Here is a 14090-nt window from a genome sequence, read left to right as displayed (position 1 = left end):
CTAGTGGCAACCAGTGGCTATCACCTCCAGCACCAGAACCAATGCAAGTTGACTCTTACCATCTCACTCACAGCATCAACAGAGAATGAATAACGTGTTCTGTCTGTACTGCGGAGCAGCAGGGCATCTGATATGGACCTGTCCTGTCCGTCCACCATGCCCAGCAGTGAGTATCCTTCAGTTACAACCCATGATTGCTCCATTAACACGTACTACCGTACTGGTAACCACTGCCAAGCAATCTATTTCAATGCAAGCCCTGCTCGACTTGGGATCTGCTGGGAAATTCATCTCGCTGAAACTTCTTTGACAACTCAACCTCAAGAGGAAAACCTGTTCTCAAACTTTAAACATTCACACTATACTGGCAAAACCGCTGGGCAAAGGCAAAATCCAGTACTGCTCACCCACCATCACGCTCCGCAAAAAATCTTTCTGGTGCTGGAGGGTTCAACTGCCGACATCATCCTGGGATGCTCTTGGTTGACTGAACATTCCCCTAAGGTGAAGTAGAACACTGGTAAGATCCTAAAATGGAGTGAGGATTGCATCTAAAACTGTATATCCTCTGTTGAGAAATCATCTGCACCTCCCGTATAACAACCATCATCCACGACAAGGAAGGTGGCTATCTTTTCTACCACAATTGATAGTCCAGAAACCTCGTAAGCAGTCACGGAATTACCACCTCATAGGCCATGGGACTGTGCATTTGACTTGCTGCCTGGGGCCACGCTGCCGAAAGGTAGAATTTACACTGTCCATCCCAGAACAGAAGGCCATGGAGGAGTACATTGAGGAGGCTCTCAAACGGGTTCATCTGCCCTTCTACTTCACCAGCTGCATACAGTTTCTTTTTCATCGGTAAGAAGGATGGAGGCTTGAGGCCCTGCATTGATTGCTGGGTCCTGAATTAAAAGGCGGTCAATTACCAGTATTCACTTTCTCTGGTCCCTGTCACCCTAGAACAGCTATGTGGGGCTTGCATCTTCGAATCCGCAAGGGTGATGAATGGAGGACCACATTCGTAACACCATCAGGCCACTATGAATATCAGGTGATGCCATATTGCCTCTCCAACTCACCCTCGGTCTTACAGGGATTCATGAATGAGGTGTTCCGGGAGTACCTCCACCGCTTTGTGATTGTGTACATTGACAACATCCTCATCTACAACTTGGCCGAACATCACCACCACATGACACAGGTGCTTCAGAAGTAGACAGAGCAATCTGTACCTCAACTGGAGAAGTGTGAGTTTTACCATGATACCATCCCATTCCTCGGTTACATCATTGACCATCATGGCATTCACATGGACCAGAGGAAGGTACAAGCCGTCAGAGATTGGCCTCAACCTACTACCAAGGAATTCCAACAATTGGAATTTTGTTGGAATTAGGTTAGGAATACGTTTTGCCAATTTCTATCGCCGATTCATCTCCAACTTCAGCCAGATCTGTGCACCTCTCACCTCACTCCTCAGGAATAAGCCCAAGTCTCCGTCCTGGATGACCGATGCATCAACGCCCTCCATCAGCTCAAGGAAGCCTTATGCATAGCTTCTACTCTGGCACACCCAGACCAACAACTCCCTTTCATTGTCAAAGTAGTTGCTTCCACAGTCAGGGTAGAAGCAGTCCTGTCCCAATGTCACGGAGAGCCTCCCATCCTCCATCCATGTGTCTTCTACCGCAAGAAACTTTCCCCGGTGGTCGCAAAACTATGACATCGTAATCTGGGATCTCCTAATTATCAAGCTTGCACTAGAGGAGTGGCAACACTGACTGGTGGGAGCCAAACACCCTTTCAAAGTAATAACTGATCACCGTGATCTGGAATATCTTTGCGATGTTAAACGTCCCAACCCCTGACAAGCCTGCTGGACTTTTTTCTTCACCTGCTTCAACTTTACAGTCACTTACCGGCCCAGATCATAGAATCAAAGAGCAGACGCACTCTCCCATCTCCATCACTCCAAGGACTCCTCCGGAACCCATCCTCCCTCCAGCCATTATTGTGAGTCCCATCCATTGGTCCCTTGACGACCAGATCACGTAAGCCACTCGCTCTGAAACTGCTCTGCCGAGAGGTCCAGAAGGGAAAGTCCATCATCCTTACTTCTAACCCTTCTGGACTCAGTACATTCATCTCTGGGCTCTGGACACCCAGGCAGCCAGCAAACCCCCTCGCTCCTCCAAAATCACCACTGGTGGCCCAACATGGCTTGGGAATTCTCCCAAATCCCAAGAGCTGCTCAGTCTGCACCATCTTCAAGACTCCCCGACACCTGCCACAAGGGTGGATTTTGTGACTGATCTTCCTCCTTCCAACTCCCATACCTGCATACTGATGGTCGTAGACAGATTCTCAAAGGCCTGCAAACTCATACCTCTGAAAGGACTACCCACCACCTTCGAGACCGCAGAACTCCTCTTTCAACATTCTGTCTGGCAAGACTTCTTCAAACTCCTCTGAGTTTCTGTCATTTTATCATCTGGATATCATCCCCAAACTAATGGCCAGACTGAGCGTAAGATCCAAGAGATTGGGAGATACCTGAGATCCTACTGCCATGGCCACCAGCACAGCTGGAGTTGTTTCCTGCCCTGGGCCGTGTATGCACAGAACTCCCTATGGCAAAGTACTACCAGCCTGACACCTTTCCAGTTCATACTTGGCTTCCAGCCGCCCCTGTTTCCCTGGTCAGGTGAGCCATTGGACCTTCCAGCTGTGAACCACTAGTTCCAGGAGAGCAAGAGGGTCGGGACTCAGCACATGTCCACCTGCAACAGGCAGTTCTGAGACATAAAAGCCAGGCCGATACTCACTACTCCAATGCTCCCCAGTACCATCCGGGTCAAAAGGTCTGGCTTTCCACCTGGGACATCTGTCTCCGACTGTCTAATCATAAGCTGAGTCCCTGCTACATCGATCCCTTCACCATCAATAGGCAGATAAATGATGTCACTTATCAAGTCGACTTAACCTCTCACTACCGCATTGCACCAACCTTTCACGTCTCCCTCCTCAATCCCTTCACTAACCCTTTGGTCTCTCCTCCCACAGGATCTGGCAAGCCTGACTTAACACCTCCAGGAATTACAGAGGAACAACACACAACAAGGCGGCCGTCTGGAATATCTTGTTGACTGGGAAGGATACATCCCAGAAGAGAGATTGTGGGTGACGACATCCTTGTACCTGCCCTATTGATGGAGTTCCACACTTAATCCTGACCGTCCTGCACCCAGGGCCATGGCTGTCTGCGTTGCCACATCATGTGGGCATCTGAAGCCAGTTTACTGTCACAGAGTCACCAGCAATGCCAGATCCTTCAGCTCCGCCCACTCATTCACAAACACCAGAATTCTGATGCACTTCACCTGTCAGCACCAATCAAGTCACAGTTTAAAGCCATCTTCCCATCATTACCTCAGTGTCTGGTATTGTTGTTCACTAGCATACATCAACTTACCTGGCTACTTACCTGCTCTGCCTACCTGTTTGTTGAATCCATCCCAGTCATCTGCCATCATCTTCTGTCTTCCTCCCAGCATGTTGACTCAGCCTCACCCTGCAAAGCAACCTCAGTGACTGCTCAGCTAAGACTTTGCTCAAGATTGTCTACTACAGGTGCATCTCAATAAATTAGAATTTCGTGGAAAAGTTCATTTATTTCAGTAATTCAACTCAAATTGTGAAACTTGTGTATTAAATAAATTCAATGCACACAGATTTAAGTAGTTTAAGTCTTTGGTTCTTTTAATTGTGATGATTTTGGCTCACATTTAACAAAAACCCACCAATTCACTGTCTCAACAAATTAGAATACTTCATAAGACCAATAAAAAAATAAATGCGAGCCAAAATCATCACAATTAAAAGAACCAAAGACTTAAACTGCTTCAGTCTGTGTGCATTGAATTTATTTAATACACAAGTTTCACAATTTGAGTTGAATTACTGAAATGAACTTTTCCACGACATTCTAATTTATTGAGATGCACCTGTATATTATTTAATCTGTGATCATTGCTTGCTCCTCTCCTGAAGCCTGTAAATAAACTGTTAGACTGGCATTTACCTGTGTTGTCTCCTTCTGTTTGCTGACAATACATGTCATAATTGAAGCTTTATATTTTACAGTTGTGGTTTTAAATATCACAATATGACTATTTCCTGTAATCGTGACTATTTCTTGTAATTGTGTGACTACATATTTCACAAATGGGACTTTGTTTCACAGTTGACTTTAAATATCACAAGACTTTATTTCTCAGAGTTGCAACTTTATCTCTTATAATTACGACTGTATCTCACAATATGACTTTAAATATCACAATATACATTACAGCTTACTTTGTTTTTAAATTTAACTTATTAAAGTGGATGGTCATCCCAGAAATGTTAGGGAGATTAATGGATTTAGCAACAAGTGTCAACTTATTTTTGCCATATATATTGTTTCTAAAGTATGAGTGCTGTTAGGAAAAACTCTGCATTTGTCTTTCAGTGTTTTGCTGTGCGCTCACTGGGCTGGGTTGAGATCCCTGAGGAGGAACTGACCCCTGGTAAAAGTAGTCTGGCAGTGAACAACTGCATCCAGCAACTCTCGCACAGCAAAGCAGAGGGCCGGGACGCAGTGGGTGCCTGGGGAGAGGTGAGAACAGCCTGGGCTCATACATTACTTAGAATAGATGAGGTGTGCTTAGCTGGGGCCCACCAGTGTCTTTGGATGTCCGTTGGATTAATTTAGACAGGTGTAATAGCAGTACTAGTGTGCTGTTGTTACATACTGCTGAGTGTTGTCAGTATGTGTGCTGTTGTTATTTTTGCAGATGTGTTGCCAGTATATATTTTGGTCAGTTACCCATTAGCAAGTTATATAAGGTTTATGCACTATTTTATGATCCAGTTTGAATTATAGTAAATTACCTCAGCTTAGCTTAGCTCTCACAGAAGCTCATTAAAAGCATACGTGTGTGTGTGTGTGTGTGTTCAGGGTCAAGATATGATGATGGTGCTCAAGAAGGACACTCTCAGTCTAATGGACCCTGTGGACCGCAGCCTCATACATTGTCAGCCCATAATCAACATCCATGTATGGGGGGTGGGCTGCAACAATGCCAGGTAGACTGACCTATACACTTGTTCTATTTCTGGGTCTAAAATTCCTCAGTTTTTCCCATTTTCAATGGTATCATAGATTAAATCTGGATTTCTGCAGGCTGTTCACAACAATTTAACAGAAAATGTATAAGTTTGGAAAATGGCCAGTACAGCCCTTCAGTTCAGTCATATTACCTTATTCAATGATGGTCAGTGGCAGGTCTTTGAAAATTTAGAGCTTCTTTTAATTTACTGCTAGAGTGAAGCCCAGTGTAGCTGTCTTGAATTTAGTTGTGGCTTTCCTGTAAAACACAGAGACACTGAAGGTGAATATTTGCAATCCAAGCTATAATAGGACATGTTTTGCATGAAATGTGTTGCTTTTGTTTTTGATTTGTGTGTTGTTAAAAGCTGTAACTGGCTAGAGAGTAGAGTAGCTCCCCTTGTAAAAAAGAAGTGCACTTAATTGTATTGAATGTGCACTTGTAGTGTACTTCATATCCTGAATGTGTATTTTTTTTAAATGCACTTGCAGATAATGTAATATTAATGTAATAAAAAGGCCACTTAAAGGGATAGTCCACACAAATATGGAAATTCTGTCATCATACCCATATCTAAACCTAGGCATTTGAAGTCAGTATAGGAAACTGTTTGGTTTCCAACGTTCTTCAAAATACCTTTTGTGTTCAGCAAAAGAAAGAAATGCATACAGGTTTGGAAAGACGTGAGGGTGAGTAAATGATGACATTTACATTTTTGGGTGTACCATCTCTTTAAGTAATTTATTTTAAAGGGGTCATCGGATGCCACATGCACTTTTACAAGCTGTTTGAACTGAAATGTGTGTTGGCAGTGTGTGTACACAACCACCCTATAATGATAAAGATCCACCCAGTGTTTTTTTTTGTATCTCGTTAAATAATTTCCCCTTTCTCAAATTGAGCCGATCTCAGATGCCTGTCTGTATGACGTCAACCCGACAGGCCCCTCCCACAATTGTTTGATTGACAGTAGCATTTCAGCATAGACTGGACTGGTGTCTTACCTTAGACCCGCCCTGAGTGAGCTGTCATCAGTCCGCCATTGTTTCAACGCCGGAGCAGATGTAGACAAGAATGACTCCTAAGTGATTGAAGTGTTCTGTTGTTGGATGTAATAATGAACATAGCAATCGTCATTTACTTCCGACATCTGAGCCGCTGAAGACGCAGTGGATTACATTTGTTTTTTAAGGGAATGCACCCCCCGATCTACCTAAATGCGCAAATCTTTCTTGATCCAGCTTCACGTCCAGAAGAAGTGTGTAAGGTTTTTTAATGAATCTTTACAAATCGCCTTTACAAATCACTAATTGTGCTAGTTAGCAAGTTTCATGATGAATGCGGCTAAAGTTTACCGTCTCTCAGAGAGCAGCTCAGAAGAGAGGGGCGGGGCGAGCAGAGCTCATTTGCATTTAAAGCAGCATGCAAGAAAACCGGTGAAAGTAGTGTTGTTTTACACCACCATTGAGAAATTTTCAGAAGAATCATATCAACTTGTGGAAAATGAGCATCCGATGACCAATATTTTTTTAACAAGTACTCTTTTTAAAAGTATGCTAAATGCACTTCCTTTTCACAAGGGTCTTGAACTTGCTAAAACGCTTCACATGTTTTTGAGTTATTTTAACTATTATTAACCTTTTTTCCTTTTTTCTTTTTTAAACCACCACTCTTGAAAACAGAGACAGGTAATAACTGCACTTTTTTCTTTATTCAATTAGACCTAGAAAACATGTCTCATTATGTCTTGGTTCCATCGTGGAACTATCCATGAAGTAGCACTCCTTAGCCATGTTTTCTTTCATTCCTTTACCATCTTGCTTCATCTCAGGTTGTGTAATTTGTACTAAATGCAAAAAATGTTTTGGATTAACTGATGACAATAAAATTATTTAAATGTTTGCTTTGGCTCTCAAAAAGTATATAACAATTTGGATATAGATTTATCGGCCAGCATATCAGTTATCGGCTTTCAAAAATAAAGAATAATCGGTTATCGGTATCGGCCAAAATTTTCATATCGGTGCATCCCTAATTAAAAGCATACGTGTGTGTGTGTTCAGGGTCAAGATATGATGATGGTGCTCAAGAAGGACACTCTCAGTCTAATGGACCCTGTGGACCGCAGCCTCATACATTGTCAGCCCATAATCAACATCCATGTATGGGGGGTGGGCTGCAACAATGCCAGGTAGACTGACCTATACACTTGTTCTATTTCTGGGTCTAAAATTCCTCAGTTTTTCCCATTTTCAATGGTATCATAGATTAAATCTGGATTTCTGCAGGCTGTTCACAACAATTTAACAGAAAATGTATAAGTTTGGAAAATGGCCAGTACAGCCCTTCAGTTCAGTCATATTACCTTATTCAATGATGGTCAGTGGCAGGTCTTTGAAAATTTAGAGCTTCTTTTAATTTACTGCTAGAGTGAAGCCCAGTGTAGCTGTCTTGAATTTAGTTGTGGCTTTCCTGTAAAACACAGAGACACTGAAGGTGAATATTTGCAATCCAAGCTATAATAGGACATGTTTTGCATGAAATGTGTTGCTTTTGTTTTTGATTTGTGTGTTGTTAAAAGCTGTAACTGGCTAGAGAGTAGAGTAGCTCCCCTTGTAAAAAAGAAGTGCACTTAATTGTATTGAATGTGCACTTGTAGTGTACTTCATATCCTGAATGTGTATTTTTTTTAAATGCACTTGCAGATAATGTAATATTAATGTAATAAAAAGGCCACTTAAAGGGATAGTCCACACAAATATGGAAATTCTGTCATCATACCCATATCTAAACCTAGGCATTTGAAGTCAGTATAGGAAACTGTTTGGTTTCCAACGTTCTTCAAAATACCTTTTGTGTTCAGCAAAAGAAAGAAATGCATACAGGTTTGGAAAGACGTGAGGGTGAGTAAATGATGACATTTACATTTTTGGGTGTACCATCTCTTTAAGTAATTTATTTTAAAGGGGTCATCGGATGCCACATGCACTTTTACAAGCTGTTTGAACTGAAATGTGTGTTGGCAGTGTGTGTACACAACCACCCTATAATGATAAAGATCCACCCAGTGTTTTTTTTTGTATCTCGTTAAATAATTTCCCCTTTCTCAAATTGAGCCGATCTCAGATGCCTGTCTGTATGACGTCAACCCGACAGGCCCCTCCCACAATTGTTTGATTGACAGTAGCATTTCAGCATAGACTGGACTGGTGTCTTACCTTAGACCCGCCCTGAGTGAGCTGTCATCAGTCCGCCATTGTTTCAACGCCGGAGCAGATGTAGACAAGAATGACTCCTAAGTGATTGAAGTGTTCTGTTGTTGGATGTAATAATGAACATAGCAATCGTCATTTACTTCCGACATCTGAGCCGCTGAAGACGCAGTGGATTACATTTGTTTTTTAAGGGAATGCACCCCCCGATCTACCTAAATGCGCAAATCTTTCTTGATCCAGCTTCACGTCCAGAAGAAGTGTGTAAGGTTTTTTAATGAATCTTTACAAATCGCCTTTACAAATCACTAATTGTGCTAGTTAGCAAGTTTCATGATGAATGCGGCTAAAGTTTACCGTCTCTCAGAGAGCAGCTCAGAAGAGAGGGGCGGGGCGAGCAGAGCTCATTTGCATTTAAAGCAGCATGCAAGAAAACCGGTGAAAGTAGTGTTGTTTTACACCACCATTGAGAAATTTTCAGAAGAATCATATCAACTTGTGGAAAATGAGCATCCGATGACCCCTTTAGAGTATAGAATTTTTTTTAACAAGTACTCTTTTTAAAAGTATGCTAAATGCACTTCCTTTTCACAAGGGTCTTGAACTTGCTAAAACGCTTCACATGTTTTTGAGTTATTTTAACTATTATTAACCTTTTTTCCTTTTTTCTTTTTTAAACCACCACTCTTGAAAACAGAGACAGGTAATAACTGCACTTTTTTCTTTATTCAATTAGACCTAGAAAACATGTCTCATTATGTCTTGGTTCCATCGTGGAACTATCCATGAAGTAGCACTCCTTAGCCATGTTTTCTTTCATTCCTTTACCATCTTGCTTCATCTCAGGTTGTGTAATTTGTACTAAATGCAAAAAATGTTTTGGATTAACTGATGACAATAAAATTATTTAAATGTTTGCTTTGCTCTGCATGTCTCCAGAAACACCTTCCCCTGTGTTCAATCAATATTCAATGAATAAATTCAGATGATTCTGCCGTGATGAACCAATCAAAGCCTAATTTGGGGGATTTATTTAAATTGTTTGGATGGGGGGGGACAAATTCACTAGTTTGTAATGGGACCATCAGCAGATCATGTTGGCATGTGCCAATGTGAAATAGTCTTTGCTAGATGAGAGACATTTAAACCTTATTTATATTGTGAGAATGTGCTCAGATGCAAATCCAAAAATAGACCCTTTCAGTCTAAATAGCTCCAGCTAAGTGCAAGTGTGGAACCCTGGACTGTTTCAGATCGTTAGGGGGCTGGTACAATAACTCTGTATTCACACAATGAAGGTATCTATCTCTCTCTTTACTACCCAGACAAATGCATTTGTTATTCTGTTTGACTTGCATGTTCTCTCTTAAAAAATGAGAGTAAACGAGTGCTGGATTTCACAAGCATCAGTATGCTGTGTGAGCTTGAGCCACATGCCGTATGAAGTACCACTGCTCTATATTTCTCCAATGTAATATTCATGAATGAAATATTCTCTTTGATGGAGGCAGCATGCAGCATTAGATGAAGGATCAGTAGGCCTGCGCCGCTGCGTTGCATTTTGGAAAATCATACTGCCCAGAAATGTAGATTGATCTGTATTTATAGAACATTGACATCTGATACTAGCAAGTGCAGTCGGCTAAGAGAGACTTTCTAAGGTCAATGTGAAGAGATTTAGTGAATAACAAGTTAGGTTGAGAAATTAGAGATGGTTTCGCATCACTTTGTAAATACCCAGGTGGCTAATGTCATTTCCAGCTGGCAGTGGTTTTTGTGCTATTTTTATTTTAGCATTTTCTAGTCCTATTCTTAGAAGGGCTGCTCACTTCTGTGGCCTTTCAGCATGCTTATGGCAAAGTCATATACAAATTAATCATCATGGTGCCACATTATAGTTTAAGTATCAAAATAAGATTTGATTCTATTATACAGAATGGCATATACACTAACATAAAGTTTGAGGTCTTTAATATTTTTTAAACTTCTATTTTAAATAAATGCTTTTGAACATTCCATACATCAAAGAATCTTGAGAAAAATGTATCACAGTTTCTACAGATATATTAGGCAATTAAATGTTTCTTAAGCATCAAATCAGTAAATTAGAATGATTTCTGAAGGAACATGTGACACTGAAGCCTGGAATAATGACTGCTAAAAATTCAGCTTAGCATTACGGGAATAAATTACATTTTAAAATATATTAAAACAACAAACAGTTCTTTTAAAATGTAACAATATTTCACGATATTGCTGTTTTGCCATATGAACAAATAAATGAAGCACATGTATGTGTATATATATATATATATATATATATATACACCAATCAGGCATAACATTATGACTACTGACAGGTGAAGTGAATAACACTGGGTGGGATATATTAGGCAGCAAATGAACATTTTCTGCTCAAATTTGATGTGTTAGAAGCAGGAAAAATGGGCTAGCATAAGGATTTGAGCGAGTTTGACAAGGGCCAAATTGTGATGGCTAGGTCAGAGCATCTCCAAAACTGCAGCTCTTGTGGGGTGTTCCCGGTCTGCAGTGGTCAGTATCTATCAAAAGTGGTCCAAGGAAGGAACAGTGGTGAAGCAGCGACAGGGTCATGGGTGGCCAAGGCTCATTGATGAGCTACTGTAGCTCAAATTGTTCAAGAAGTTAATGCTGGTTCTGATGGAAAGGTGTCAGAAAACACAGTGCATCACAGTTTGTTGCTAATGGGGATGCATAGCCGCAAACCAGTCTGGGTGCCCATGCTGACCCCTGTCCACCACCAAAGGTGCCAACAGTGGGCACGTGAGCATCAGAACTGGACCACGGAGCAATGGAAGAAGGTGGCCTGGTCTGATAAATCATGTTTTCTTTTACATCACGTGGATGGCCGGGTGCATTGGCGTCGCTTACCTGGGGAACACATAGCACCAGGATGCACTATGGGAAGAAGGCAAGCAGCAGAGGCAGTGTGATTCTTTGGGCAATGTTCTGCTGGGAAACCTTGGGTCCTGCCATCCATGTGGATGTTACTTTGACACGTACCACCTACCTAAGCATTGTTGCAGACCATGTACATGGAAACGGTGTTCCCTGGTGGCTGTGGCCTCTTTCAGCAGGATAATGCATCCTGCCACAAAGCAAAAATGGTTCAGGAATGGTTTGAGTTTGAGGTGTTGACTTGGCCTCCAAATTCCCCAGATCTCAATCCAATCGAGCATCTGTGGGATGTGATGAACAAACAAGTCCGATCCATGAAGGCCCAACCTCGCAACTTACAGGATCTACTGCTAACCAACACAATATTAGGAAGGTGGTCATAATGTTATGCCTGATCGGTGTGTGTGTGTGTGTGTATATATATATATATATATATATATATATATATATGTATAAAGTAAATATTTAATTGTGAAAAGCTCTTTTTCTTCCTTAACCATCCTTTTCATGACCATAAATGTATTCATGTTATTGATTATAGGGCTGTATTTAAATTTTTAATGTGAATATTATGTGTGTGCATGTTTAGTGTTTCTACCAAGCTGTTAGAATAAGCATGAAAGTCACTGTGATGATGATTATTTACCCCAGTCTCCTGGTCTTCTGTAGGGACTTTGCCTTTGTGGCCAGTGATAAAGACACCTGCATGCTCAAGTGTCATGTGTTTCGCTGCAATGCTCCAGCCAAGACCATTGCATCTGCCCTGCATGAGATGTGCTCCAAGGTAAGATCACACAATCCTGTGTACATTTTATTTATTTATTAATAATTAACATTGGCATAAACATAAATTAACAATTTCGTATTTAAAAATATCCAGATTTCAAAGACAGTAGATTACAGCTTTTCATGATTGTCATTGTTTCCACAGATCATGGCAGAGAAGGCAGCACTGCAGCCCTCTATGGCCCGTTCTCTCACCATGGAGAGTATCTCCCCAGAGGACTTGCCCCGCCAGGGTATGACCTCTGCAGTCTTTTTGAGAAAGCGGCATCTCTTTAACTATAATGGCTGGTTGACTCTACTATTGTATTCTTTCATGAGACTTGAGGTGTTTGTGTGCGTTCCAGTTGACTTCCTGGAAGCAGTGAGGCAAAGGGTGCAGAAGTTTGAAGTGGAGTACATTGGAAACCTGCCTGTATCCAGAGCAATGGGTGAGTGGGATTTGGGCCATTCAGATACCTAATAAACACGTTACACTTTATGAATGAGTATTTGTATTTACTTGTGGCTTTCCTATAAAACACAGAGCCACTGAAGGTGAATATTTGCATTCCAAGCTATAATAGAACATGTTTTGCATGAAATGTGTTGCTTTTGTTTTTGATTTGTGTGTTGTTAAAAGCTGTAACTGGCTAGAGGGTAGAGTAGCTCCCCTTGTGAAAATGTATTTGTATTTGTTCAGTATAAACTCTGTAATACTCTTACAATACTCTAAAACTAAGACCAAATACTTCATGCTTGGCATATGATAGTATCCTGGCCCTCAAGTTTGAATTAAAATGTCACATTTAAAGCATTTTCAAAGTGTCAAATATGTGTACAAGTTTCCAACAGATTGTGGATCCAATTTAGACCAGTATCGAACAGTTTTAGGAGTAAATACTTTCCCACTGAAGACCAGTTTTTTTAAGTTGGCTATTAAAGATATCTAAATCCAGGTTTTTAAACCAAGTTAATTGTTAGTTTGGTGGATAATGTATAGAGACCTGGAAACCCTAGCTTAAATGTCAAAGAAAGTCATGGCCTTCAAATATGACCCTGGTAGTGAAATATTGTCTGGGTTTGTGGTTGTGTTTTTTGTGTATATATACTGGCAGGAATGGAAGTGTTGAACAGAGCTATTGAGAGCATCATGCACTCCAGAGACAGAGATGAGTGGGAGCCGATAGTCATCCGTGTGTCTGATACAGTTCTGTCTTTATGGAGAGGAGAGGTGAGAATATCTACTAATATTGAGGCTTAGTGTACTCTATTTGAGTGCTAACAGGCTATACTTGGGATGGAATACAGTTTGTACTGCATACTGTATTTTTTAAAAGTTTTTTATATTAGTATTTTTTACCCCTATATATACTTATATATACCTGTATATACAGTATCTCACAGAAGTGAGTACACCCCTCACATTTTTGTAAATATTTTATTATATCTTTTCATGTGACAACACTGAAGAAATGACACTTTGCTACAATGTAAAGTAGTGAGTGTACAGCTTGTATAACAATGTAAATTTGCTGTCCCCTCAAAATAACTCAACACAAAACCGTTAATGTCTAAACCGCTGGCCACAAAAGTGAGTACACCCCTAAGTGAAAATGTCCAAATTGGGCCAAAAGTGTCAATATTTTGTGCGCCCACCATTATTTTCCAGCACTGCCTTAACCCTTTTGGTCATGGAGTTCACCAGAGCTTCACAGGTTGCCACTGGAGTCCTCTTCCACTCCTCCATGACGACATCTCAGAGCTGGTGGATGTTAGAGACCTTGACATGCTCAATAGGGGTTAGGTCTGGAGACATGCTTGGCCAATCCATCACCTTTACCCTCAGCTTCTTTAGCAAGGCAGTGGTCGTCTTGGAGGTGTGTTTGGGGTCGCTATCATGTTGGAATACTGCCCTGCGGCCCAGTCTCCGAAGGGAGGGGATCACTGTATGGTCTTGGCCACCGTACTGTGGGTCGTGGCAATTTTCTTATAGCCTACGCCATCTTTATGTAGAGCAACA

The 14090-nt window shown here is 41.2% G+C and overlaps 1 protein-coding gene across 3 annotated transcripts in view; it reads left to right on the top strand.

Moving 5' to 3' along the window:
* The window catches only part of LOC107588766 (amyloid beta A4 precursor protein-binding family B member 3-like), a 28243-nt gene that overhangs the window by 11082 nt on the left and 3071 nt on the right, over positions 1–14090 (top strand). For 2 of the 3 annotated variants that reach the window (XM_016277001.1, XM_016277002.1), the window contains 7 exons: positions 4517–4663; positions 5006–5133; positions 6839–6844; positions 11975–12089; positions 12237–12324; positions 12436–12519; positions 13186–13301. In XM_016277001.1, the coding sequence (XP_016132487.1) occupies positions 4517–4663; positions 5006–5133; positions 6839–6844; positions 11975–12089; positions 12237–12324; positions 12436–12519; positions 13186–13301 (684 nt within the window). The remainder of the gene's footprint in view (positions 1–4516; positions 4664–5005; positions 5134–6838; positions 6845–11974; positions 12090–12236; positions 12325–12435; positions 12520–13185; positions 13302–14090) is intronic. The other variant, XM_016277000.1, reaches the window with a different exon arrangement.

This window comes from Sinocyclocheilus grahami, unplaced genomic scaffold, assembly GCF_001515645.1.
Source record: "Sinocyclocheilus grahami isolate Dianchi unplaced genomic scaffold, SAMN03320097.WGS_v1.1 scaffold107.1, whole genome shotgun sequence".
In the NCBI taxonomy this organism is placed as follows: Eukaryota; Metazoa; Chordata; class Actinopteri; order Cypriniformes; family Cyprinidae; genus Sinocyclocheilus; species Sinocyclocheilus grahami.
The sequence above is the reverse complement of the archived record's forward strand: the minus strand, read 5'-3'. Positions and strand labels throughout refer to the sequence as shown.